Here is a 27,479-nt window from a genome sequence, read left to right as displayed (position 1 = left end):
GTTGATGATTAGCATTTGCTTTATTGTGCAGGTAAATTCACTGATTTATTAATTTGTAGGGGAAACACTTTTTTGCCAACAGCATTGTTTGGTGCTCTGTCAGCAATGCTCTTTGACTTAGCCAATATAAAGCTGGCTATTGTTTACCTTGCACTAAGAAACAGTTATAAGCAGTAATTAATTTTAACTGATATGAGTAATTAGATTTCTCTTGTAATTGCAAGTCAGTAAAATTATTTAATCAACTTCCACTTAAATGGATCCAATAGCAAAAAGAAAGGTCCATTTTGTATTATTCAGAAAAATGGGTTTCATACAGGTCTTTATTTCAGAAAAAAATTACCATGCACTCTATCCCTTTTTAAAAATGAAGGTATTTGAGTGTTATTTACATAATAACACATTATTTTTTTAATTTTAAGGCGGACTGGCAGAGATATAGTTGGATCGAAAGTGATCCGCAAAGACAAATATGGGTTTGAAAATTTTGATGATTACTGGTCAGAATCAGGTAAGTGTTTGAATTTTATTGAACGTTTATCTGAAGTATTATCTTATTATTACTTATTGTTTCCTGTTGACAACACCTATTTGTCTTCTAAAAATAAACAAGTGCAAGGGGGCTAATGCATGTGGTTTGAAATATTCCCCATGTCCCAACCCCACCAATTACATGTTGATTATTTTGTTCTGTCAGTATGCTCAGCCACTGATAACGTATCTGCATAAAGAAGGCATTCCAGATTTATTCCCTGTATATGATTTAAGTACTTTACCGATCATTTAATAACCACATTGCATGGAGTTTCTCTTTTGCTTTGCATCTTGTCTGCTTGCATTAAATTTGATGGCTGCACTTCCATTGTGTCACACAGACAAATGTGTCACATTTAATTTTCAATGTTGGTTATTGTTTGTTTTAGTCCAGAGAAAAACAATAACTACCAGTCAGAATTAACTCTCGCATATTCATTGTATAATACACTGGAAATATTGGCATACAGTTAGATCCATTTAGAAACAAAAGAACAGAATTTTTGAGAAGATGTGGTTATTGAATGAACAGCAAAGTGTTTACATTGTACATGGGGAACAATTTTGTAATGTCTCCTTTTACACTGATATATGACTGCGCCAGTGGCCGAAGTGGTTTGAGCATCCACCTTGGATGTGGGAGGTCACTGGTTTGAAGCCCAGCTGAGTCATACCAAAGACTTTTAAAAATCATACCAGCAGCTGTCTCGCTTGGCGCTCAGCATTAAGAGCTTAGTGTTAGGACTGGTTGGCCTGGTGTCAGGATAATGTGACTGCATGAGACATAATGCTACATGTCAGCAGCATGATGACCAAGAGCTAGACATCACTATAAACTGCCACAAAACTGACATCATGATTTTTTTTTTAAAGCTATGTTAAAAATTCAAATCACACACACACTTACACTGATATATGTAATCAGTGACTGAATGTGCAGTTTGGATAAAAGATAATTAGCACATAATTCACAAGACACTGGATTCTAATGTTGTGAGGTATGGTCACCTTGTTAATTTGTAGAAGGGGAGTGGTTGTTGTCAACAATTCCTTTTTCACTAGAAGAAATGAGTGTCTTTCCACTGATGTTGTTTTGCATCTGCAGGAAGTACAATGTGATTTTGTTTGGTTGGCCATCTCTGCTCCTAGTGATTTCCTTTGCAAAGGGAAATTGCACTGTTTGTTCTGTTTTAAAGATAGCACCATATTAACTTCCAAATTAAAGTGAAGGCAGATTGGTAATATGATGTCTTAAAAACATTCATGCAGTGTAAAACAGTGGGCATGGTGATTAAGAAGAATCCTGCACCTGATCAAATGGACTAGCCTGAAATGGTCTAAAATGTTTAATAATAAAAATAGTCAGTTTGGATGTACTTTTTAATGTCATGTGAAGGAACATATGAATTGATTATTAGTCTATGTCTGTTTTTTGCTAACTAGAAATATAACCAATATATCAACACATATAGAATGCAGGGTTCCCACACTACTGTGAAATCAGGAATAGATCGGGAGAAAAGATATGTTAATTCCCGACCATGAAAAGTCCTTGAATTTAGCATTTACTGATGAAAGTCGTGAAAAACCAGGGAATTTTTTCAGCCACCACTCAATAACAGAGACGACTATGTAACTGAACTAATTTTGAATTATATTTTTTTAGTTCTGACCAGAATATTCAGAAGTTGCAGCATGGATCATTTGAGTGCTTGCCGTAAACATATTTGTATAGTCAGTTCAAACACTCATTCAGTTAGATACATTTAATTAACTATTTAGTTCACAAACAGCTCCATTATCTGTTTTTTTTATTTATGTAGATGTTTGAAGTCCAGTCTAGAATCACAACAAGCCAGTATGTGTGTGACATACGATCTCCATGAGTTTAAAAGAATAAATTATACAGCTAATTGTTAATAGTTTATGGTGTGATATCTGAAGTTATTGGAAATATATTGTGATAAAGCTTATTATTTGGTAGTTAGCAAAGGGAACAAGATGTTAGACATTATTGTCAATAATAACCTTGGCCACAACCATCTGAGGCCAAAAACACAAATATGTGTGTTTCCTATTGCATTGTTTTTAAAATTAGGGTAGATGGATAGGCTTTTTTAAAAATATATATATTATAATGGCTAATATATATTACACTGGTCAACAGTGAAATCATTACTGACTTGAAAAGGCCCTAATCTGTAGTATTTTGGTGTGCCGAACACGAATATAACCGTGAAAAATTTGTATTGGCTCTCGTTTTGAAGATATTCATATACCTCATTTTCTATGTTTCACTGTGTAAATTTCTCCAGTAGGACTGCAGCAACATCCGGAATAATGATGTAACATTGCATAATACCATCATGCTCACATCATCCACAGTTGATTGCATCATTTTCTGATGCAATGCAATACTAATGCCATGCGGCTGCTGAAGTAAGTTGACGTCAGCAGTGTACTATACATGTGTAGGCCTATTATACTAATGCCAGGCGGCTGCTGAAGCTGACGTAAGCAGTGTACTATATAAAGCCCAATCAGATAGGTTCAGCATTTAAAATATTTTAGACGTTGTGCGAGACAGTTCAAGCTACTGTTACATAAAACTTATTATTTTATCCATTTACGTACAATAAAGAACAGTAATGCCTCGAAAGTGTGTTAATACCGCGGACAATTTTTGCTATATTTGTGGGGAAGTGACATTTGCCAACCAGAAGAAAAGTATCAATTCTCAAGTGAAGAAGGCATATCATCTTTACTTCGGATGCAAGGTTGGTGACCAAGACAAGCCTTGGGCTCCGCATATATGCTGTGCTACATGTACAACACAGCTTTCACAGTGGTTGAATTGCAAAAGGTCATCAATGCCGTTTGCAGTCCCAATGGTGTGGAGAGAGCCAAGCAACCACCTAAATGACTGTTACTTCTGCTTGGTTCCTCCTCTTTCCGGCGGAATAACGAAGCGAAAGAAGTCGAGAATAGTCTACCCAAACATTCCGTCTGCATTGAGACCAGTTCCACATGGTGAGGGACTTCCTATTCCAGAACCTCCAGCAGAATATTCTCTTGATTCATCTGACGAAGACAAAGGTGAGTCGACCTGTTCTTCTCCTGGTCCATCAGCATGCAGTGATCCAGATTTTCACTGTGGTGCATCATCAACCCCACACAGAATAACACAGGAAGAACTAAATGACCTGATTCGTGATTTGGACTTATCAAAGAACAAGGCAGAATTGCTAGGATCAAGACTCCAACAATGGAATCTTCTAGAAGAAGATGTCACAATTACTGCATATCGAAAGCGCCACCAGCAATTGGAGCCTTTCTTCAGAAAGGAAAGTAATCTGATATTCTGTTCCGATATTGAGGGCCTCATGAATGCTTTAAAAATCACTCATGACCCACAAGAATGGAGACTATTTGTGGACTCTTCGAAACTGAGTCTCAAGGCTGTGCTTTTGCACAATGGAAACATTCTTCCATCTATTCCAGTAGCGTATGCTGTCCACATGAAAGAGACATACGATAACTTAAGGCAGCTACTGAATTCCATTGAGTATAACAAGTACAGCTGGCACCTCTGTGGTGATTTGAAGGTAGTTGCCCTTTTAATGGGACTGCAGCAAGGATATACAAAATACATGTTTCTTATGCGAGTGGGATAGCCGAGCAAGGGAAATGCACTACATGAGGAAGGAATGGACTCACAGGCAGAATGTAGCCATTGGAGAGAAGAATATCCAACACCCAGCTCTGGTTGAGGCTCAGAAAATCTTGCTACCACCCTTCACATCAAACTAGGTTTGATGAAGAACTTCGTGAAAGCCATTGACCGGACTTTGCCAGCATTCCGATACCTGCATGAAAAATTCCCTCGACTCAGCGAAGCAAAGATTAAAGAGGGAGTTTTTGTGGGTCCTCATATTCGAGAGCTTTTCAAAGATGACCGGTTCAACAACTTGCTGGAAGGTGACGCGAAACAAGCATGGAATGCTTTTCGCCTAGTTTCTACAAACTTCCTCGGAAATGTTAGGGCAGAAAACTATAAGGAACTAGTAGAAGACATGTTGATGAAGTATAAGAAACTTGGCTGCAATATGTCTCTAAAGATTCACTTCCTTCATTCCCATTTGGATTTCTTTCCTAGCAACTGTGGTATTGTTAGTGATGAACACGGCGAACGTTTTCATCAAGATATCGCAACAATGGAACAAAGATACCAGGGAAAATGGTCCACTACAATGCTGGCTGACTACTGCTGGACACTCCTCAGAGATGCTCCCGAACAGCTGTACAAGAGACAGGCGAAGAAATCTAAGATGTAGTCAATGACTTGATTTTTTATAGGTAGGCTATTACAGTTGACCTTTTACTATTGGAATGCATTTCGTTATGTAAACATTAATTTCTTGCAGATTACAAAAAAACTAGAGCCAATTTTGCAATTTGACTGTCATATTCGTGTTCAGCACATAAAAATTGATAAGAATTGACTAATTTTATTTCAGTAACATGACTTTTGTAAAAATTTGTTGTCCAGTGTTATCAGGGTTCATAGCAGCAGTAAAGCACAACATTTAAGGTCCCTATACCTGCACACAAATTACTAAAATCAAGTTTCAAGTAAAGTCTTGTGGTTGAAGTTGGTTATTACAATGGGCAGGTTCAGTCAAAGGGGTGATTACATTGTTTTTCAATTTAGTTAGCATCTTCATACTTTGATGGGCTCTAAATACATTAAATGTTGACACAGATTGCTAATTTCATTTAGCAAGGGGCCAGCTGGTCATGTGTTTCATCCATATCAGAGATCTAAGTTGAATTTTACCACTCGTAAGGCACTGTTAACACCATAATCATCAAGAAGTAATTGATGGTTCAACTTTATGAACAGTGTTTGTAGGAAGAGATCATTACATGTATTTCATTAATCAATTAGCTTAGTGTTGTTGACCATGTCAGCCTCCTTTGAAGTTGATAATGATTGATCTTGACAGGTGTTTGATTTGATTACAGGTAGTAATATAATTTCAACCATTGAAGTGACTGTCATTTGTTGCCAGAATAGATTCTCTTTTCAGAGTATTTTTTGAGGTTAATCCATGAAATAAATGTACCTGCAAATATGAAAACTTTGAAAGGCAAAACATGGAATTTAAGTACCCACAAAAATATATTTTTTTTCAGTATGAAGCCAAGCAAGTTAAGACCCGTGAAAATAAATGATACTACAGTAATTGAATTCATAATGCCTGTCAGCATTAAAATAAAATTCATCATTTGCCACGAGACATCTGAGACAACACTTTGTTCTTTGATCAGACTGTTGATTATGATTGTGAATGAAATTCAACATCTTAAGTCTTAATCCTAATCAGTCTAATAAAATGATAAAACATTCACACAGAATATAGCATTACAAGTATCAGTTGCTGTGCAGAATAATATGTGCTATTACAATGGTTAATATATTTTCCTCTTAGATTCCATGGTATGGTTTCTCATTTCTGCCTTTATCTTCATTTAAATGATCCGCTATATCAGTTATGTTTTAACTGTGACTTTTTAGTGGTTAAATTGCTGGATTCAAGGGTCAGAAAGATGGGCCCTGGATTTTTAATGACAAATAAGAGCCTCCCATACAATGTTTTTCACCTTAAAGGAGCTGAGATCAGTATACTGTATTTTAATTCATTTAGTTCAAGGTGTTGGTAACTCCTAGTTCCATCAGCACATAGTACAGGTGTTCTCTATAATTGTCACATCCACAGTACATGTACTTTAACATGAACTAATTATGTAACATGAAGATACTGTTTTGCTTAATCATGTATAAAAAAAGACCATTATCTTACCAGTTTTCAACTTTTATAAAGATATTTGCAAAGTTCAGACAATGAAATACTGATACATCCTGACATGGAGAAAACATTCCTTTCAATGAAATGAAATAAAATTTTAGTAGACACAGGCACAAAATTTTTGTCACTATTTTGAGATATATATACAGACAGAAAATTAGTAACTGTACAGCATTTTAAAAATATTTTCTTTTCTTTTAAATATAACAGTTTGCACTTGCCAAGGTCGTGTGTCATAAAAAAAAAATTAAGCACTGATTGGTATCATATTACCATAAATCCAAAGTTTATATACTGATATGCACAGAGTTGACATCTTTCCTGTCTGACCTGCTTCATTGTTGTAAAATTATTAAAGGTTTGGGTCTAAAAAAAATTAAATTTACATATCTTCATCATCAGTGGAGTATTCAGCTGAGAATAAAAATGTGAACCTATGTCCAGTTTTTGTTTGTGGTAAACAATATCTTAGATGCCATAATTATTGCAACCATTCTTTTTTGATTTTGCAGAGGCTGACAGCATACTGAATGATACGTCTCACATAAGTAACAGAACCAGAGGGACCAAAGAAGAAAGATCTTGCAAGGAAGAGGTTACCTCAAAAATTCAGGTGACTGTGTTTACTAATTGATTTTAAAGTGTTTCTTTTTGTTGTTTGCTTCTGTTTTATTTGTACGTTTTCAGAAAGAACAAAAGATTCTAACCTGAGATAATAGTCTGTGGGAAACATTTTAGGAGATAGTTTCCAATAAAAATAAAAAAACTTTAAATTTGTAGGTCTTCCAAGTTTCTGCTTTTAGCAAGTTTTATAGTATATACAGTGTGACCCTGCTATAACAGAGTAGTTGGGAGTCATAGAACCGGACTGTGTTATAGACCGAACCATGTTATAAGCAGCTAGGTTAGTTAGCTGAAGAAAATGATGCATGTACCGAAAAAAAGGGGGTGGGGTAGGTAATAAATCCCGGCACAAAAATATATGCTTCATTAGCACAGTTACCATCTTAAATTGCATATTAAATGAGAAATACACCTTTTGTGAAAACAGAGAATGCATATATTATATTTTACTTTATTCAGAGAACCAAGCTATGGCACATAATTGTATACTGTTTATATATACATGTTTAATGTATAGCTGGAATAGAGTATCAACACTGTGTTATCACCCGCAAATCTCATCACATACGTTGACTCCACAATACAAGTAATTCCATCGAAAATATGCACACACACAGATTTAAAATATTCAATAATTTTGTCACAGGTCATATAGGTCTGAATTCAGTGGAAAAAATAGCACAATTGCGTAAGGAATGATGAAGCACATTTACTTTTCAGTATGTCCCAAGTTGGTAGAAGTTAGTTTGTGTTTTAAGCTGCCATTGGTATTGTTCGTAAGCATAAACTTTTTTCACATTGGAAAATTAAATTATTCATCAGATTCCATTGCTTTTATTTAAGTTTGGTACTGACTTCCTTTGAAGAAAGGTTCTTTGTGTTTATTGAAGATTGTAGTCGGCTTTCTTTGGTGAAGGGTGCATGCATTATTGAAGTCACCGCTAAAGGACAGCTTTGGAGAACCAAACAAATGCCTGTTTCTTATTGGGGATGGCAACATCAAAGTCGATTGACCCTCCTTGACTGGTGAAGATGGTGCTAGCAATGTATTGTACAAACTATATGGTGGTCTATGAAGATCATCCAACACTTTGAGAATGCAATGATTGTTGTCTCCTGAATGGACTGTGCAGTATCTTGATACTCAGTGGAGAACTTCACATTTAAATGTTATAATTTTCAGTATTGCTTCCTAGTATATCTTGGAAATAGAAAATATCTTCCAGTGCATTTCTCTTTATGAAATAATTCTTCATGAAAGTGCTTGTACATATTGCCAGTTAGTAAATAAGCTTTTACTATGGGACAGTTGGGATTGAAGTACATTTGCCTAGTTCTGCAGTTATTTAGAGTTTCCAGTCATGCTGCATATGGGAAATATAGTCCTGCTAAAATATATCACCAAATAGGCCTGGTGTCAGTATAATGTGACTGGGTGGGACATCATGTTATATGTCTGCGGCATGATGCCCCAGTGCTAGACATCACTATAAACTGCTACATTACAGACATCTTAGCGATATGACTGAAAAATTGTTAAAGCTACATTAAAAATAAAAATCACATCACACACATTCGAGTAGCACCTTACATTGCCTGAAACTCCTAAGACCACACATCGCCTTATACTAGCCAATGGAAACTGGATTTCCTTCAATCATCCAGCTATGGCCAATTTTGACTATCTTCCATGGCTTGATATGGGGCAATGCATTACACACATCTGAATCAGACCTCACACTGCCTGAAACTCCTGCCTACAATTGACCACTGCCCTATACTAGCTGCTGGCTATCACATGTGCATTCTTGTCAAAAACAGATTGTGGCATTGCAGACAAATAAACTGGTTTTGCAGGTTTGGGATATCAGTAAAAAAAAAACTTATATGCATTAAACTAATATAGAATTGTTACAGACCTCTATCCCATAGCAGACATTACTCAGCAAGCTTTCAACAAATCCTTATGCCGCATAGTAAGACCATTGAATTATAGACAAATATGTATGTTATGCAGGTGATAGCTTCTTCATTTTGACAGAGTTCTGGGTCTTCTTGTTCTAGGACATGCAGTTTTGAGATTCATGCTAATTATTTGAAAATCATGCCTAAAATTCAACAGAATGCAGTAAAATGATGCATGATATTTACTTTTGATTAATTCAGTGAATCCCACCTGTAGTAGTGACATGGCTGATACCATGACTGACAGTGTTAAAGGTTAGAAACATTGATTGTATTGTCAAGGATACAGATGCAGGTGAGACACTGGGTTCTGTGTCAAAGCTCAAATCAAAGAAAATCTCTTTCCTATATTTTCAGGTCTAGAATGGACAGAGTGTGAATCATTACCACATCGTTACCTGTATAAGTTGATTTCTAGCCCTCATAGCTCAAAGCATTTTAGTATATCTTGATGCAGTTGATGTTAAAGCTGAATGTTCTTTGCCAGTAGCTTGGGAATGCTTGTGTACTCCACCTTTCTTTACATTTTGTTTCGATGCAGGGTCTATTCTGACTGTCATTCTTTCATGTTCATTCATTTCTTAATCTGGTGATTTATTCATTGTTGTTTTAGCCTCAAGCCAGAAAGAATATAGTAAATCCATTTGAATGGATGAAGAATGAAAACCTTGGAAGGTAAATTTTACCATGTATTTGATAGAATTCCCACTGGTCAGAAAGAATCAGGGAATTTTTAAGTTTCAGTCAAGTCCAGGGATTTTATGAAACTGGGAAATTGAAACTGTAGCTTACAATTGCTCTCATTAGCACAAGGGACCATAAATTCATTGAATAACTGGTGATGGGTATATCATAAGTCATTACTTTAGTAACGAAAAAGTTACTAAAATTTGTTTAAGTAACTGAGTTGTCTTATAATAATCAGGCATATGCTTATCATAGTTATGCAGTGTAAGTCATTGACCCTGATATAAATGGTTGGGGATGGTCAGTGTCTTGTTACCAAAACGATCAAAGCTGCATAACAGTAAATGTAAGAAATGTTAAATGTCATGATGTCATGGTATCCACAAAATTGCTCTGGACAGTGTATCAGAAATCTTTAAACTACTTTTGCTACCAAATTTTTAGTTTAGAAATAATATTTATCCCTCCACTTAACACCATACACAATGTTGGGAGTATGGGAATTAGCTTGAATGCATCATTATTGTCAGTCTTGCACATATTAATGTAATGTATCAACCATATCAGGTTGTGATGAAGCTGACGTCAGATTTTTACACTTAATTGAAGTAGGCTGATGAGGAAGTCCTATCTGAAAACCATTGTAGATATCATTGATAAGATACTCCACAAATTCTTTTTTGGGATGGTCTTGTAATTCCTCATTAAGTCTAGTAATGTTTATGGGTGTGTTGGTATGATTAGTAATGTTTATGGGTTTGTTGGCATGGTTAGTAATGTTTATGGGTGTGTTGGTATGGTTAGTAATGTTTATGGGTTTGTTGGCATGGTTAGTAATGTTTATGGGTGTGTTGGCATGGTTAGTAATGTTTATGGGTGTGTTGGCATGGTATGTCAAGGAATGTATTTTGAAAGTTATTCATTGTTTTTGTATGCAGCTGTAATTGGTTAGTTGCTACATTGCATTTGAACTGTGAATTTGATTTTTTGGGCAAGTCAAGCACACATCCACATTAAGACAGTTTGGTCTCAATCAACCTTTTGCTTTGTCAAAGTAGTTGCATATTTCTGTTCCTAAGTGTAATATCCTTTTCAATCCTTTACTATCCATTGTGCTTGTTCTATACCCTGATGAGCTTTGCCTTGGCAGATTATTTGCTGTCTGTGTTTGCAGAACTCAGTACCATGAGCAAGACCATTGGCAGTGCTGGTATAAAGCTACCTTTTAAGAAGACATGACTTAGTATTTGTGGCTTGGAGTCAGTTCTACTCCAGTCTACTTTAATGTTCATGGTACTGCAGTAAATTGCTGCTTTGTGTGCAAAGTCTTTGTGGTACTCATAAAATGCAGGCCTTTTTTTGGTTGGGGCTAGCATTTATTAAATCTGATTTGACATGCATCCATTTCTTGCATTCTGGAAGGAAAGGCCTTGAACATAATTGCTTTATAACAATTGAAAGCCAGTATGAACTCTCTAATATTCAAATATCTAGAAAGTCTGTAGTTGAGGACTTGGGCCATAGTTTACTATTGACATTGAAGCTTTACCACTAAATTCATGCCCCACTGACCTGACTGTATGGATGTTTGGTCTTTAAATTCATGTGGTATTAGTAATAATGATAAATTTACATATTTGGGCTGCTGGGGTCAATATCAGGCGACAGTATAGTTTATGTACGAATCTTGAATAGACTCTCAAGTTCCCGTAAAATTGGAGAACTTAAGCAGATGACAAAAAGATAATAAGCACTTTCCACAATGGTAGCTTGTAACTGACTGACTGCTGTCTGGGTACTCAGTACCTCCCTCCCTTATCTGATTGTCTGATAGCTGATATAAACATTCGATTTGGTAGGAATCCATTATTTGTGTAAACATTTAATTGCATTAAATACCTAGTAATTGAAAACGTTTCATTGTAAAAAGATTGGTATAATTTGATTGTGTGTATTGTGACATGGCTGCACATGAAGGTTATTTGATGCTGGGCAATAAATGTAAAATACCTTACATACCATAGTACTGGTCCGTGCTGATGTAGCGTAAAGGGAAGAAAAGTATAAACATTTTAATTTTAATTTATCTGTTAGTCCTATCTCTCCATGTCCTGACAATCTCTCTCTTTTTCTCTTTCTCTGACATGTGACATGATCAAATAAACCTGATGACAGTTGAAATACATGTAAGGATGGAATCTAAAATAATTATTGCTCGTGACATTGGTATTATCATCAAAAAGTTCTGTTAAGCATGGAACATGGATGTGAAAGTGTAGACTCTGACAGCACTCTCAGATATCAGATAGCTTATTTTTTAAGAACAATAATGCATGTGCCAGTGCATCTTTTGAAATAAACCATCTGCAGAAAAGAAAACCAACAGGACAAGTTAACATATATACAAATATGTATGGTTCATGCATGTGCATGCTTCAGGAAGCATATGATTGTAAGTGTAGAGTTTCTGGTCTGATTATTCTAACTCAAGGGCATTCTGTGGCATCCATTTTTACTGACCATGTCAAAGACAATGATGTATAATATTCACAGAGAACTTAGAGACCACTACACAGGCACAAGTTGCACATGGTCAGTACACTTTGTGTTTACTGTAGGATATCATAGTGTTTCTGGACAATCAGCCAGGTGTCAAGCTATGTCATAATTTTAGTAAGAAGTCGCTTTACTAAAACTTAATGCAAACATAAATATTCACTTAGGACTCTCACTTTCATGAATTTTCTGTTTTTTTTTTTAAATGTTCCTTTGAAACATAGTTATTCTTGTAGTGATATTTATTCATAATACAATAATACTTTTATCTTCTTTTAAAGGCGTACAGGCAAAGATATACTTGGATCGAAAGTGATCCGCAAAGATGAATATGGGTTTGAAAATTTTGATGATTACTGGTCAGAATCAGGTAAGTGTTTGAATTTTATTTAAAAAAAAAAATCAGAACTGTTATCTTATTATTTAATTTATTCATTAACTTGTACAGAAATTCTGATTACTGTGGCAGGGTATTCAAAATGCTACATGAACAGGGAGCTGGTTCATTGTATCTGAAAATTCACTTTGTTAGTATTTTTTTAATTTAGATGGGTTTTATGTCAGTGCATTAGATAAAATATCTGAAGAGTACAACAGTGTCTTAAGACTTACGAATAACTTCTTGGGTCTTCAATTTGGCCATCATTGTAAATGGCAGTTTAGTCAAGTACCTTCCTATTCCCCATTTCATTACAATCATTTCGAGGCAGCACCAAGACCATAGTTGTTAAAAAATCATCTGAATTGTATTTGACTTAAAATATGCGCTTCAGCCAATCCTGTGGGACATATACCCCAAATTTTAAATGTTTCATTTTCACATAAAACTAGTTATGGATCAATGATCTAGTATCCTGTCTTCAGTAAAATAACAGTTGGAAGACAACTCAGTTTTCTGTTAAAAATATTGCTTGTCATTTACTTGAAACTCTTTTACAGGACAGAAAAATTAAATCTTTAACTGATGACTTTTTAAAAAATATCTGGATAATAATTAGTATACATTTGTTACAAGTACATAATGAATAAAAGCAGCAGTGGCACCTGTATAGTTAAGTATATAAAATGTGTCCATTTATTATGTACTTGTAATCCATCAAGTAACAACTTCAAATATTACATTAGGAATTTTCAGACATTCTCATTTTCTTGGTATTTTTAAAGAAGTGAGTGACCATTTGCATTAGGCACAAAACAAGAAAAGATACATCATTGTTTCATATTTAATTAAATTGGTATTAAAACTTCATTAGGGTAGAAAATGTAACTTGTGTAACATGGATGAAACAAACAAAATTTTATTTCTTTATTCAAAATCCATAAAATATTTGGAAGGTTTGGTGCTCCAAGTAGCTGCACCGCATCTGTTGAATTTTTTTTTTATTCGGCTTCCTCATTGCTCGTTAATTTGTCAACTTTCTTGTCAAATTTGGCTGCCAATGGTAATTGTGATGTAATCTAAAAACAGTGTATTCATTATTTAGTATGTTTTTGAGTATGTAATGTGTTTGTATATGTATGTATTTTCAGATATTGATATAGTCCTGTATTTATATTTTGTTTGCATTATTTTCATTTGCAATATATAATATTGATTCTTTATACTGTTCTTGGGTTTTATGTATGCTCTTTGGCATGCCAACTTGCTTAGGGTGACTTCTGAACTAAGTACTTGATGTCAAAGGAAACTTTTTAGTCCTTATTGTTGATCTGATGCTGCTATTGCTATGAAGTCTCTTGACGGCACTCAGTCACAGTAAATTCTTCAAAATTTAATCTTGCACAAAGCACTGTTACATTGTGTAACTTTCCAAGTCAAGACAAGAATCATGTTAATGTGGCCGCTTATTCTGTTCCATAAATGTTATGCAAGATGCACATATGTTAAATAGGAGAATACAAATTTATATAAACAATCCTCAGTTGGAAACACATTTATTTCAGTTTAATTAGGTTCATGTGAGTGCAGTCTTCTTAAAATAAAATAAAAAATGCAAGAATCACTAAACAATAATCAACTTTTATGACTACAATATTTGTTCCGTCAATGTTTTAGGCATGTCAGTAGGATAAATTAGTATAGAATTTCAGTTATATTTATTAACATAATAACGTAATGGATGAACACTTCTGGTCTGTAAAAGTTATGTGGGGCTGGTTTCGATGTCAATCATAAATGGGCATCTTGAGAATGCTGGGAAAATACTGGTTTTTGCTCACTGAATTCTTTCATTTTAATGGTCATCAGGTATTTGTAATTAAAGATAAACAATTTGTGTTAAGTCTATTTGTTACCTGTTAAGAATTATCTTATTTTATCACATCTCATGCTGCTTACTAGTTTACATAACAGTCATGTAATATCCTTATGGACATACTTAGCAAACATGCTGATCAACTGTAAACAACCTCTGATTGGTTACATGATGTTTTTTTTAATAAGAGGATAGCAAGTGTGCCATGTGCAAAATTGAATGTTATGTGCAACTGTTTGGGTTTTCAGTAAAAATAGAACCCAGCCACTTTTCAACAAACACTAGCATCAGACAGTAGAATGTACGCACAACTGTTTGCATTTTTTAAATATTCTCATTTTCATTGAGGATATTACAGGGTGACATTTCTTTGTGAAAATTCTTTACAATAGTTTGCTTCCTTTTATTTTGACAAAATCTTATTGCATAGTTTTAAAACCTATGTTGAGATAATGAGTGGAAACCTGGATATTATTTCATCATGTTTTAATTATGCAGATGCTGATAGTATCCTGACTGATGCATCACGCATAAGCAAGGGAAGCCAAAGGAGATCAGGCCAAGAAGAGGAGACCTCAGAGCTCGAGGTGACTTTTTAATTTATTTCAAAGTGTCTAGCTTTTTCGTGTGTGTTGTGGTGGTGGGTATTTTCAGAATGGACAAAATGTTTGGAGTTTTTTGAAAAGGTTATTTAACATGGGTAAAAGTAGAAATTAATAAAAGGAGGAAGCGAATTCAGACTCTTTTTAGAGCAAAATGATATGAATATGATAATGAGAGTGCTGGTCTACTAAAGGATTTTTGTTCTAAGAATCTAAAGTTAATCATATAGCTATCATTGAAGTTGATTGTCCCTTTGTTTGTTGGGAGGTGGTGTCTTTTTCTTTCTAGTTGAATTTCATGGAGTAAGTTGTTTTTATTTTTATGTCATCTTTAATTTTTAGGTGGGAATGGAGGCTGGCAGTTCCAGTGATTTAAGGTACCACTAACACAATTTATTATACAATTATTACTCATGTCTGTTACTGTTTTACATGTTTAAAATGGGGGTTGTGTGGCATTTAAAATGAACTAGAAGGGTTGAACCATTAAAGGTTCTACTCTGCCAGGAAGTTAGCTCATTTAAATACTGTCAAAGAATGAACCCAAAGTTAGGTATTACTGTAAAATCTTAAATATTTGTGTGGATACATTCTTTGCTTTGGGAGTAAACGGTTCAATATTCAGGGATTTTAGTATTTTTGATCAGTATACAGGTAATAGGCATATTCCTAATTGATTAACATGTACTGGTGTTTAAGTTAGATCCAATTGCAAAAGCAACATAGGCACTTATCAGTTGTTGCATAATGCACCATCAGATCATGGTCAGTGTTTTTCTGATTAGTTTTAACAACAACATTCACCCTGATTTGCTGGCATATTATGTAATGGCAGATATGAGTCTATGTTGTCTACAGTTAGATCTGTCTTCTACACAAGTACATACAGTAATTTGAAATGGGAGCATATGCTATTTGTAGGCAGTGCAGAATGAGGATCGTCATTGGTTCAAATATATTCAGGTATGTGCTGATTTGTTTTGGAGCAAGACGAGAGCTCATGTTGCAGTCAACACTGCTGTACATCAGCACAAGAGAATCATCATTCTATGGACTCTAATCCCATTCACAGAGAGTAATTAATTATATTGATAAAATAAATCACAAAACATAAGTCATTAAAAAAATTGAGATGACAATGCAATTAAGTACAAACAGCTATTTTGACGATTGAAGATTTTGAGGTTTCTTTAGTTGTCTGCCACGGTATGCCATAAAGTTACAGTGATTGCAAGTGTGACATATTTTCTGTGTTGTATGAATCATATTTCCTTTGGATATATCTTGCATAAATGCTCCATTTAGCATTAAATAAACTATTTATTTGTCTTAAAAGAAAAATATTCAAAAAGAATGTGGAATATAATGAATGAAAACAATATTAGCTTTTAGTTATTAAATGGAAACAAAATTTTAAAGAGATTGGATAAAAAATGGTACAAAATCCACAAATTATTTCATTTCAAGGTCAATGTTTGGCAACTACTTAGAAATATGCATGAAGTACAATTGTGTGATTAAAGTTAATTTTTTAAAATCATGATGAAAAGTCTAATGAGTGCAAAAATCACACGTATTATTCGAGAGGAAACATTTATTTGGAATATTCATTTGAATTACAAAGTGCTCATTGGACTAATATATAAGTCTGAAACTATTGTGAATTATTCAAAAAAGTTCAGGACAATGCCATTTTGATACATCAAGACTTTTGGTAGACCAGTACATTCAAGAATCTGAAATTCAGAACATTTGATTCTTTTGGACTTGAATAGAATTTTTTTAGTATAATTTTGGATTCAGTGTATAGTACTTAAGTTCCTCTTATATTTTCATTTTATAACTTTGATAATTAAATTTTATTTTAAGGTTTAAAAAAACTTGCTGATTTTGATTCCTTCTGTTACTTAATTTATGACCATAGAGTTGTAACATAATACACTCTTAATTAGTCCATGCTATGAAGTCTAGGATAAACCCACAGGGTTCGAAACTAATGGATGTCCATTGGTCTGTGACTAATAGTTTTCCTCATGGACTAATAAGTATGTTCCATTACATGTCCGCCTGACTAATAAATGAATGCATGTAATCATTTTAAAGTTTGCTTTTTTAATATTTTTTAATGAATTCCATAACAGAAATATGGACAAATAACTTGTTATTTTTAGTTACTGAACTTGTTGTAACTCCCTTATATAAATACAGATCACCTAGGTGCTTTATATTAAGCATTACAAATGGTCTGCAAAGCATTATTGTTGCACTGACCAGGATCATAGTTAAACAAAGAAAGAGAAGAGAACAATGTGGCAATTTGTACAAGCCAAAAGGCTAAAGACTGACAATAATGAGTACAAAAGCGAACGCAACAAACAGTATGATAAAGAAAGTAGGAACCAAACCTTTGTAGAGAAGTGGAAATGCGGAATGTTAACCCTGAAGTAAATACCATATTTTGTAGCATCTGCAGAGAGCATTCAAAAACAGCGGATGAAAATAAGCTCATTTGTAGTTGGATTTTCCAATAGAATACCATGAAACCAAATCACAAATCCATCAGAAATGCATGATCACAAGTATAGAATTATTTAAATGTTTTTTGAGCAACAGATGCAGGCAGTTATCGAGTTGTTCTGCTGCAAGTTGTTAGGTTTGCTTGGATGTCATGCATTAGTTTGGTTCTATCTATCATACGGAGGTTTCTCAAAGTAGCAAATAAAGGTGGAGGGTTAGGGACTGATACATCAAGATGTCATATGATGCAGAGGTGATCTGATGCAAGTTCGTGAGATACCAGGGAGGACCGTAGAATGTTATCATCCAGTCTACGAAGAATCCAGTCTAAAATGTGACCATGTTTATGGGTGGGTTGGTTAACTGACTGTTTGAGTTTGAAAACATTAATGGTGTCTAGGAGTTTTGATGTGTTTGGGTTTCCTGGACAGTCAAAGTGAAAGTTGAAATTTCCATACTCCAGGAGATTCGGAAACTGCTCCAAAAAGAGAGATTCTGTCAGCTTGTTTTTTTCTACTAGGAGGAGGTTGGTATAGGCAGAAAAAATGGATTGGCCTTTGTTCCAGTGCAAGTGTGGTTTATGCTAGTTCAAACGATGTGTGGTTGAAATTGAAAGTTGTGGCATGGTTGAAATGTTTGATCATGGAGAATTCTTTGTGATGACAGCAATTCCACGTCCGCAAGAGTGGTGGGGGAACGACTTGATGGAGTAACTGGTGGGTGTTAGATCCACGCACTTGGGCTCATTGCCTGATGTTTTTAGCCATGTTTCTATCGGAAAAAGACATCGATATTCTGATTTATGATAAAATTAACTATTTCTGTGCGTTTTTCCGGTGGTCCTACTGATTGGGCATTGAATAATGCAATACGCAGAGGTATTTCTTGGATAGTTGACACAAAGGTTGGTGATTTAATAGGGATTTGAATTAGGTTGTCTAAATTAATGGTCAAATTTTTAAATTGTTGAGTCGGAAAGGGCATAAGGGAGATAACTGAAATTCTTTGTCCTGTTCTATGCTGACCAGCTTTCAAATGTTTCTTTTTTCGCTTCTGTTTACATATAAGTAATAATGAATGTAGTCCCAGTTCATTTAGTCTAGAGCACCGTGTAGTGTGGAGAGCCAAGGAGTGGTCATTTAAAGCAATTAATGAGGGTCCATCATAGCATAAACAGGTTGACTGGCGAGTATCACGTGATGGCGGTTTGTTCAACAACAAAGGAAGTTGTAGCAGTGGAGCAAGACAGCTGAGAAAAAGTCTAATTGTTCTCATTTCCAAAACAAGGAGATGAAGAAACACATACGAACTGAACAGCCAATGCATGATGAACACAATAACGTAGATGAAGACAGGCAACAAGCACATATATCATGAAAAACGGCACAAAAAACAAAACAGCTGCTTCAAGCTGGTTAAGCGATAGCAGCCATCTTACTTAAATTTAAACATTTAATATGTGTGTGTCAGGGATGTAAGGTTTGTTAAGAAAGATGGATTTTATTGATGGACAAAGTTATTGTTTTCAAAACCTATACTGTATTGGTATACACAGGTTTTAATTTGCTTGTCGTATTCTTCTATTTAATAACAATAGGATTCACATTATTTCCAATCAAGATAAAGAACAGGCAGATGCCTCAGTGAAAACCTCAGTAGGTAAGAAGCACCTTCCTTACATTAACTTGTATGCAAAATTTAGAATTTTTATGTACAATTTGTTAGACTTGTCCAGATGGTTGTTTTTATTCAGTGATCACCCAGACTCGGCAGACATTCTCATTTCTCCTTGCCAAATTTAATTTAATTTTTTTAATGTGCTGCAAGTCTAGGAACACGAGGGTCATTTTTTTCTACTTATACTTACCTTCTTCTGTATATTCTGTGGATCATAATGTTATTTAAAACAACAAAATGATTTCATTGTTGTTAAAGGACTGTTGTTATGATTTAATAGATGTGTCTATTATTAATTGTTTAACAAACTGATAAATATATTAAAGCTTCTTGTTTTCACTTCATTCTATGTAAATATGTATAATTTCCTCAGACAATTACAATCATTTAGCATTACCGTCATGTTGTACCCATGTTAACAATAAGTTCTCCATTTCTTTGCTTTAGTTTGCTATTGTCAGTTTATGCATTATGTCATTAAAACTTTTGAAAGCCATCAGTAGTAAATACCTAATGCATTACAACAATGAAAATAGTGTTATTTATGTGATGGTGTCACCACATATACATTGAAGATTTTAATTTCACTGAATGAAGTCATCTGCTGGTTTTGAATCATGAGCACCACTGCACTACAGTTAATTAATGTTTGTAAATAATGATCAAAAAGTGCCAGAAATAATGCTTTGAAAATACTTGCAATAATAATGGAGTGGTTGTTTGCTTTGATGTAAATGATCATAAGTAAGTATATAGTTACTTGTCCACTGTAATCATGTTAATATGTTGTAAAGGATGAAAACACAACAAAGAACTACACTAGTGATGACTATAAATCCACTTCAGATTTTGAAATAGTTTTGTTTTGTTTGGATATATGTTGTAGAACAAAAGGGTACCAGCACTGCCACCTGACAGAATGCCTTTTTCACACATTTAACTAGCATAGATTGCTGTTGGAAAACAGATGACATATTACAGTCTGACAAATCCATCAGTCATAATTAAAGGGAGATGGAGAAATATCCTGCTTGCCAAAATCAGCATTAAAATTAATTGAAATTACAATTTGTGTTAAGGCTGAAACAAAACTGTTATGGGTTGAAGACGATCTAGTTGGATCTGCATACTGCATATTCACCTACATCATGGTAATTCTTAAGTGATTTATATATATATATATATATATATATATATATATATATATATATATATATATATATATATATATATATACACACATGGTAAGTAAGTACTGTAAACTATATAGGTCTGTGTTCAGTCTCATGATAAGCACTAAGTGGAATGTGAATTGTGAAGTCTTTAACTAACTTGATTTTATTTCTTGCTGGTTAAATCAGAGAATTCGCACATATAAATTAATCGTAATGATTTGCTGATTGCATCTAAAAAATTGTGACTAAGTGTTGTGAAACTGAAAATGTTTTATATTTTATATGCATACAAGTCAAGAGAAATGAAAGATAATATTTTTTCTTCAATATCATAAGACTTGCATTCGTTACATTATTCAATTTGCTGTATTTGATCCCAAATAAATACCCAGGGTACTTAAAAAGACAGCTTTGGGGATAACAACTTGAGCTAAAAAAATTTATAAGACGATTGCAATCATCAGAAAAGGTCAATAGGGAACTATTTTACCTTGAATTTGTTTTGTTCTACAACCTTTGTCCCATTGAACAATTTTATCTATGTGTTTTGCTTGATAATAGTTACAGGATAAATTAAACACAACTCATTCCTGTTGGATGGGCCATTATAATTGTTGTATGTAAAGAAATTGAAAAAATAATCTTAGACATTAAACTAGTATGGAAAAATCTGCATAAATCCGTATGTACAAATGCGTTATGAGATGTAGTTATGAGCAAAACCTGGATAATCATAATGGTACATTTGAGATTTTCCTTCAATATCAGGGTCTGGAAATTTTCACTTTTGATTCGCTTTGTATTGGTATAGTCATGGAACAGAATGTGGAGTTGATGGAAGTTTGTCCCAAATCTAGACCAATCTTTTACTGAATGTTACAAGCTAACTCAAAATCAGAGAATGGATTCCAGCTTTATTCACCCCATATGCAGTGTTGAAAAGACATTCAAGTGTTATCTTTTGGTCTGCACTCAGCTTTGTGAAGGCTTGAGCAATTAGTATATCATTGATATAAGTGGGATGTTTGATTTACTAGCAATATGTTCTTTGCTTCTTTCATGTGCTATCAGTGGATCAATTTTAAAAATTGGACATGCCTTTGAATAAGGAACTCAAATGATTTGCCGACTCGGTTTACAATGATCATACTTAACCCATGTCCAAGTCTTTTTCCAGTGATCCAGAAAAGTCACAATGTTTTATTTTTATCATAGTTTGCATTTTTATGTCCTGGGACTTTTACAGTCCTGAATTGCATTATGTCTTGTAGCAGACGAATTCACTGTGCCTGCCAGCTGATAAATCCATACTTAAAACAAGCTCATAGTCATCCATCTAGAACATGCACTAAGCCGATACTTCTGATGATTTGTTTTAACTGTGGACGACACAAACATTTGATTTCATGAAGATCAAGCATTGATTTATGATTGGCTTTTTGCATGCTAAAATCCAGTAACATTTTACACAACCAGTTCCTCACTAATGATCAACTTCACTTGCATCAGTGCACTTTTATGACTTTTTGGATGATTTAAGGTTTACAAAGCAAATTTTCTTCAATTTATAGGAACAAGTAAGAAATATTCAAGGTCTGATGGTCTTGTGCTGGTAATATATGACAGGTCAACAGCTTAAAAAATTGGGTAATCGACTAGAGTTTTCAGTATACACAACACAAAAGGCCTGACAGGTCTTTTAACATGGGTGACGTGACAGTCATTGGCTTTATACCTTCTTTATTTTGCCTAGCTTTGTTACTTCTGAGGACACAGACTCCAGCTGAAGTGTACTAGTAGTTGAGCTTTCTATTTGCTAAATACAAACAGAAACATAATACAGGAAAAATAGAAAAACTTTTTTCCATTGTTACATGTTTAGGCTCGAATAAACAGTAACACAAAAAGAGTGAAAATAGCAAGCTTTTTAAAATTGAACAAATAATTTATTTCCCTGGAAAAATTCTGTAAAAATGAAAAAAGGAGAAGAACATATGGTTTCAAGAATCAAATCCAAAAATAATCCAAGAATAATCCACAAATTAAATTGCAAAAGTCCTAGTAATAAATGTTCTAATAATTTCAAGTCGAATCCTGATGGAAAATCCAAGATGGATGATAATGACGTATGCTGTAGTCAGTACTGTGCTTATCTACAGTTCCTTGTAGAAATAGAAATAATGACACTCCGGTGTTGGAAATCCAAATTTCTGTGTGAGTACTCCTCAGAATATTTTCATAAAAAAAGAATTAATCCTTTTGAAATCTAACTGATCTGAAGAAATTTTATAACTCAAGATCTGGTTGCAACAAAATAACTTGACATCAGAGTATAAAGCCCCAAAACTGAAAAATCTCTCTCTATGCATCTCTATTAAAACTAACAAATGCGCAGTAATGGAAAAAACGGAATTAGGAAATCAAAGGGGGAGGGAGTCACATGATCGTGTTTGTCACATACACCAAAAATGACCCTGACAAAAACCAGTCATTTTAAAATAAAATAGAACTTGTTTACGAAGGTTGCTACAAATTCTGAAACAAGGTCAGAATTTAGAAAAACCACCTGGTATTTACAAAAAGAATGATTCAGGTTATCTGATTTTCTGGAAAAATATCTCCAGTGAATAAATTCACATTATAATAGCATATAATAGAATAAAAATTTTAAAACTGACAAATGATTAAACTAAAATAAATATGAATTTATGTAACACCATCACAGTAAATGAATGGTAAAAAGATCCTTTAAATAGATAATTATGTTAATTGCCCAACTAATTTTTAACAAGGTTGATGATTGGTGGGGATGCTAGTAGAAGTATTAGCACTTGCTAGATATGGTTTTGGAATGGGAAAAACTGCTAGACTTTCAAAAAATATCTGAACATTAAATATTGACTAAAGATATTTTTTACAATTTAAACAACATAAATGATAATAACTATACCTATGTCAGGAACCAAGATTGAAAGGTGAATTTTCATTTAGAGGTCACCTGTGTTAATAGGCCAGTTTTTCCCATAGGCTTCTGATTAAGACCTGTTGGACTGTATGTGTGTCAAGGCAGGTGTCTTACATTTTGGCTTTATTTTAGGATGAAATGGCTGAAACAGGAATCAACTTTCTGAAAAAAAGTTTGAAACAGACTAAACATTAAAAAAATTACATAAATGATATAGAAACATGGTTTTATTTAAATTATATAATTAACATATGAGGTAGATTTAGAGTCATTGCTCTTTGTGCAAAAATATTTTAAAATCTTCCTTTTATGACTTGGAATAACATTCTTAAATTTTCATGTGTCATTTAGATTTCAGGAAATTACATTCCCACTTTTTTTTAAAGTTGTGACAAAACATTTAATCTTTCTTCCAACTTAGTGCAGAGGTCATATGTTTCTAATGCCCAAGGGTGTGGACTATATGTAGGAAATAAAATAAACAGACTTTATTAGAACTCATGAGTAAAAGGTAATTGACAAAATGCTGCTAATTTTTATTTATATAATACAAGAAAACAGATGTGTTTCTTGAATTTGAAACAATTTGTCCCAGATTAACTATAGTTTGATAAACACTTGTGTAGTGGACCAGTCTATATTGAAAAAGCATGGTGCCAAATATTTTCAAGTGAAATGGGCTTTATCTATGTGACTTGTGGATGTTATATGACTGAAAAATAGTAGGGGAGAGGGATTTTGTTAAACTGAAGAACATGTTGCACCAGGAAAAAGACAAATCAATAGCCTTAACCTCTACAAATACCCAAGAAAAAGAATACAAAAGAATAAAACTATGCCAACGCAAACAGCAGTCACTTTAATGTTTAAAACAATACTACCTATTGTATGAGAACAAATCAAAGACCTGGCAAGTTCAATACTTGCACCGTGTTTTCGACCAAGTGAATAACTTCAGTCAAAGCCGACGCAGCCAACAACACTAAAAGAATACTTCCATCTAAATGAGCAGAAATAAAATACCTGTCAAGATTAATCACTTTTGCCATGTTTTTGTTTTGAGTACTCAACATCAAAGGAAGCCGACACAGCCAAAAACACAATGCCAATTGGTTATTAAAGTACATATGAATGATCTTTTACTTAAATCACTGTCCACCAAGTTGCACCATCAGTACTTTCCAACGATCATGGCATTAATACAGTGGCTTAAGAGTGGTAAATTTAACTTAGACTCCCCTCAGTTCCTGGACTTTCTGACCTGTAAGAATCTGCGAACATGGTGCAGGCGCTTGCTTACCAGGCAGCTTGTGCAATTCAGCAATTTTTGTGGATTATTTACCTGTGAAACATTTGTGTGTACCATGAGACTTAATTGACTTGATGTTGATACAATGGTTTTGTCCAAAAATCTGTGAAGTGTGAGCTTTAATACTCTGCTGTAATTAATGTACATACATAGTGCTTCATTAATAATAGTGTTTCAAGAAATAGTTATAGTATTTTACAGGGTTGTTGTTCTTTTGGATTAAAAATGCATGGATAAAATGAAATGTGCTTTCAGAAGGATTTGTATGTTTCAACAACAGTTGCACTCAAACAAAGGATTGATTTGAATAAATATTAAATTTAATTTTCATTTACAGTTATTTTGTATTATTTTTTCTTTCATTTTCAGTATTACTATTGTTTGAATACCTTATGCTTTTTCTTTATTTTCTCTCTCCTTACTTACTTCACATATTGATTTAAGGCAGTGAGTGTAAAATTACAACTATCAGATACCTTAACATGTGCATTGAAACAATTTAAAATGATATATAATTCTTGTTTCAGAAGGTTAAAATAAAAAGTAAAACACATGTAAAAGCTAATATTTAATTACCAAATTACAGTATTGACCTTGATTTGTCAAATACTAGTAGATGTGTTAATTTCTAGGAATAAAACACAAAGAAAATGGGGAATGGGGGTCATCATCCTATCTGTCTCATTTTTCATTGGGGATTTAAATTCTGGGTTCAGGGCAACAATGAAGACCACAAAAATTGGTCCCCCAAGAAAATTGATGATACTACAGTAAATGCTGTTGTATCCTGATTTGAGAATGTGTCTTTTAACAGAATGTGCTCTTTCTGTTCAGCGTTTTAAGACTTATCCCCATTTTTAGAAAACAAAATGGTTCCATCCATTTCTCTGTCACACTCTTGTCAGTTCATATCTTTCAAATCATTTATGATATCTTTATGAAACTTTGTATGCATTGTTTTTTATCCTAATTTTGATAATAATACTAAAAGTAATATAATACTAATTATTGCTAATATTATGACAGATGAGGTAGAAACAGAAAAAAGGCTCACAGATGATTCCCAAATGTCCATGAAATCTCAGGACAATCAGAATTTATCTCAAGACTCCCAAGGTAACAGTGTTACAAGCTCTCAAGAGAGTGTTGTCAATACAGTTAAAAAGAAACCATCATCGAAGCTCAGCATGATACAAGAAGGAGACACCAAAGTAAGATTTACCTTCTTCCTGTTTTCTTTTAGCGTCATCTGATTTTATTTGTTTAATTTCTGTCCCTTTTGAGATGGTTTTTATTCAGTTGGGAACAGCTAGTCTTCAGTCCATCCTGGTGTTATTTTAATCAGGGCATGGAATTTTTTACAAACCTCAGCCCTCTTTTGCCTCCTTCAAGCATGCATGATGTGGAATGTTAAGGTCACCGAGATGTTTTCTGACAGATAATGGATATTTGAAAGAGAGTTTCTGCAACTCATTGGTCTGCTCAGAGCAGTGGCAGATTTGATTCTTCTCAGCAGCTTGTTCATGTGCCTTTTGCAGATTGTACAGTGGTGTCACTTTTCTGGTTGAATTGATCAACAAGCCATGATCTCAAACCAAATAGTATCTTTAATGTGTCAGTGGTGTAACAAATGATGGTTCGGGGCATGAATTTGTCTGGAAATGATTATCTGGTGTTTCTTGCCTTGCATTCTTAAGCAGAAAGCTAGATTATTATAACATTGTTCACAAGTGAGACATTTTGGCTTTACCTTATCATTCTCCAGCAAATACTGAATTTCTTTTTTTTCTCAAGTATTCCTGTTTGAGAGGTTTTATCCTGTACGGGTGTTGTTTCACAGGTTTGGAATTTACAATTTCATTGTCATGGAAAATTTTGTTCTTGTAGGAACATCTGGAAATAAGTGCTCATATTCAAATAATAATTGTTTATGTTCATTCCCTTCTTGCTGTTGCAAATGTGAAAGTTTCTGGTCCAGATCATTCATAATTTCTGAATTCTGAAGATTTGTCACTCCAAAATCAGTAGAGTCTGATGGTATTCCTTCACTTAAATCTTCCCTGAGTGGGACAGGTACAACTAAATTAATTGCATGTTTAACCTGGCTATCTATTTCAGTATACTCCTTTATTATGTGTATGTGGCATAGTTGTTGTTGTTTTTGCCTCCCAGGAGTATTTATGATGTAATTTAAATCATTTACTTAACTGTCAACTGTGTAGGGACCATACTACTTGGCCTGAAAAGGATTTTGTGGTATGGGCAAGAGAGTCAGAACTCATCAGGCTGAAAACTCCTTTCCTTTGAGTTTTTATCATATCTTAATTTCATTTTTGACTGAGTAGAGTGCAGATTCACTCATGCAACCTCACAAGTCTTTGACAACTTATACTTAAAATTGGAAACATAATCAAGAAGATTAATTTCAGTATCTTCATTAGAAAGAAGTTTCTCTTTCAACAACTTCAATGGTCCAAGCACAGTTAGTCCAAAAACCAGTTCAGAGGGACTGAATCCTAAAGATTTTTGAACTGATTCCCTAACAGCAAACAGTAGTAAATGAATATATCACATACATGCCAACCATTACGTTTTTGGTATCATCATAATGCTTTTTTCACTAAATTACGCCTTACTCGTAAATGTATTCAGATTACGTGTTTTGGGTATATCCCCTTAAAAAAAAATTTTTTCTCATTTTTATTAACATCCCATTAATCCCACAGACCGTATTCTAGAAAAG

At 34.0% G+C, this 27,479-nt stretch overlaps 1 protein-coding gene across 1 annotated transcript in view; it reads left to right on the top strand.

Moving 5' to 3' along the window:
• LOC149806645 (uncharacterized) overlaps positions 1-27,479 on the top strand; it is a 108,964-nt gene that overhangs the window by 5,434 nt on the left and 76,051 nt on the right. Inside the window, exons 3-10 of the mRNA XM_089956069.1 lie at positions 423-511; positions 6,917-7,017; positions 9,607-9,668; positions 12,518-12,606; positions 14,990-15,078; positions 15,436-15,471; positions 19,227-19,269; positions 25,763-25,947. Coding sequence (XP_089812195.1) covers positions 423-511; positions 6,917-7,017; positions 9,607-9,668; positions 12,518-12,606; positions 14,990-15,078; positions 15,436-15,471; positions 19,227-19,269; positions 25,763-25,947 — 694 coding nt within the window. The remainder of the gene's footprint in view (positions 1-422; positions 512-6,916; positions 7,018-9,606; positions 9,669-12,517; positions 12,607-14,989; positions 15,079-15,435; positions 15,472-19,226; positions 19,270-25,762; positions 25,948-27,479) is intronic.

The sequence above is a fragment of the Sinohyriopsis cumingii genome, chromosome 1 (assembly GCF_028554795.1).
Source record: "Sinohyriopsis cumingii isolate HCF-2022 chromosome 1, ASM2855479v2, whole genome shotgun sequence".
Classification (NCBI taxonomy): domain Eukaryota; kingdom Metazoa; phylum Mollusca; class Bivalvia; order Unionida; family Unionidae; genus Sinohyriopsis; species Sinohyriopsis cumingii.
This window is presented reverse-complemented; position numbering and strand designations above follow the sequence as displayed.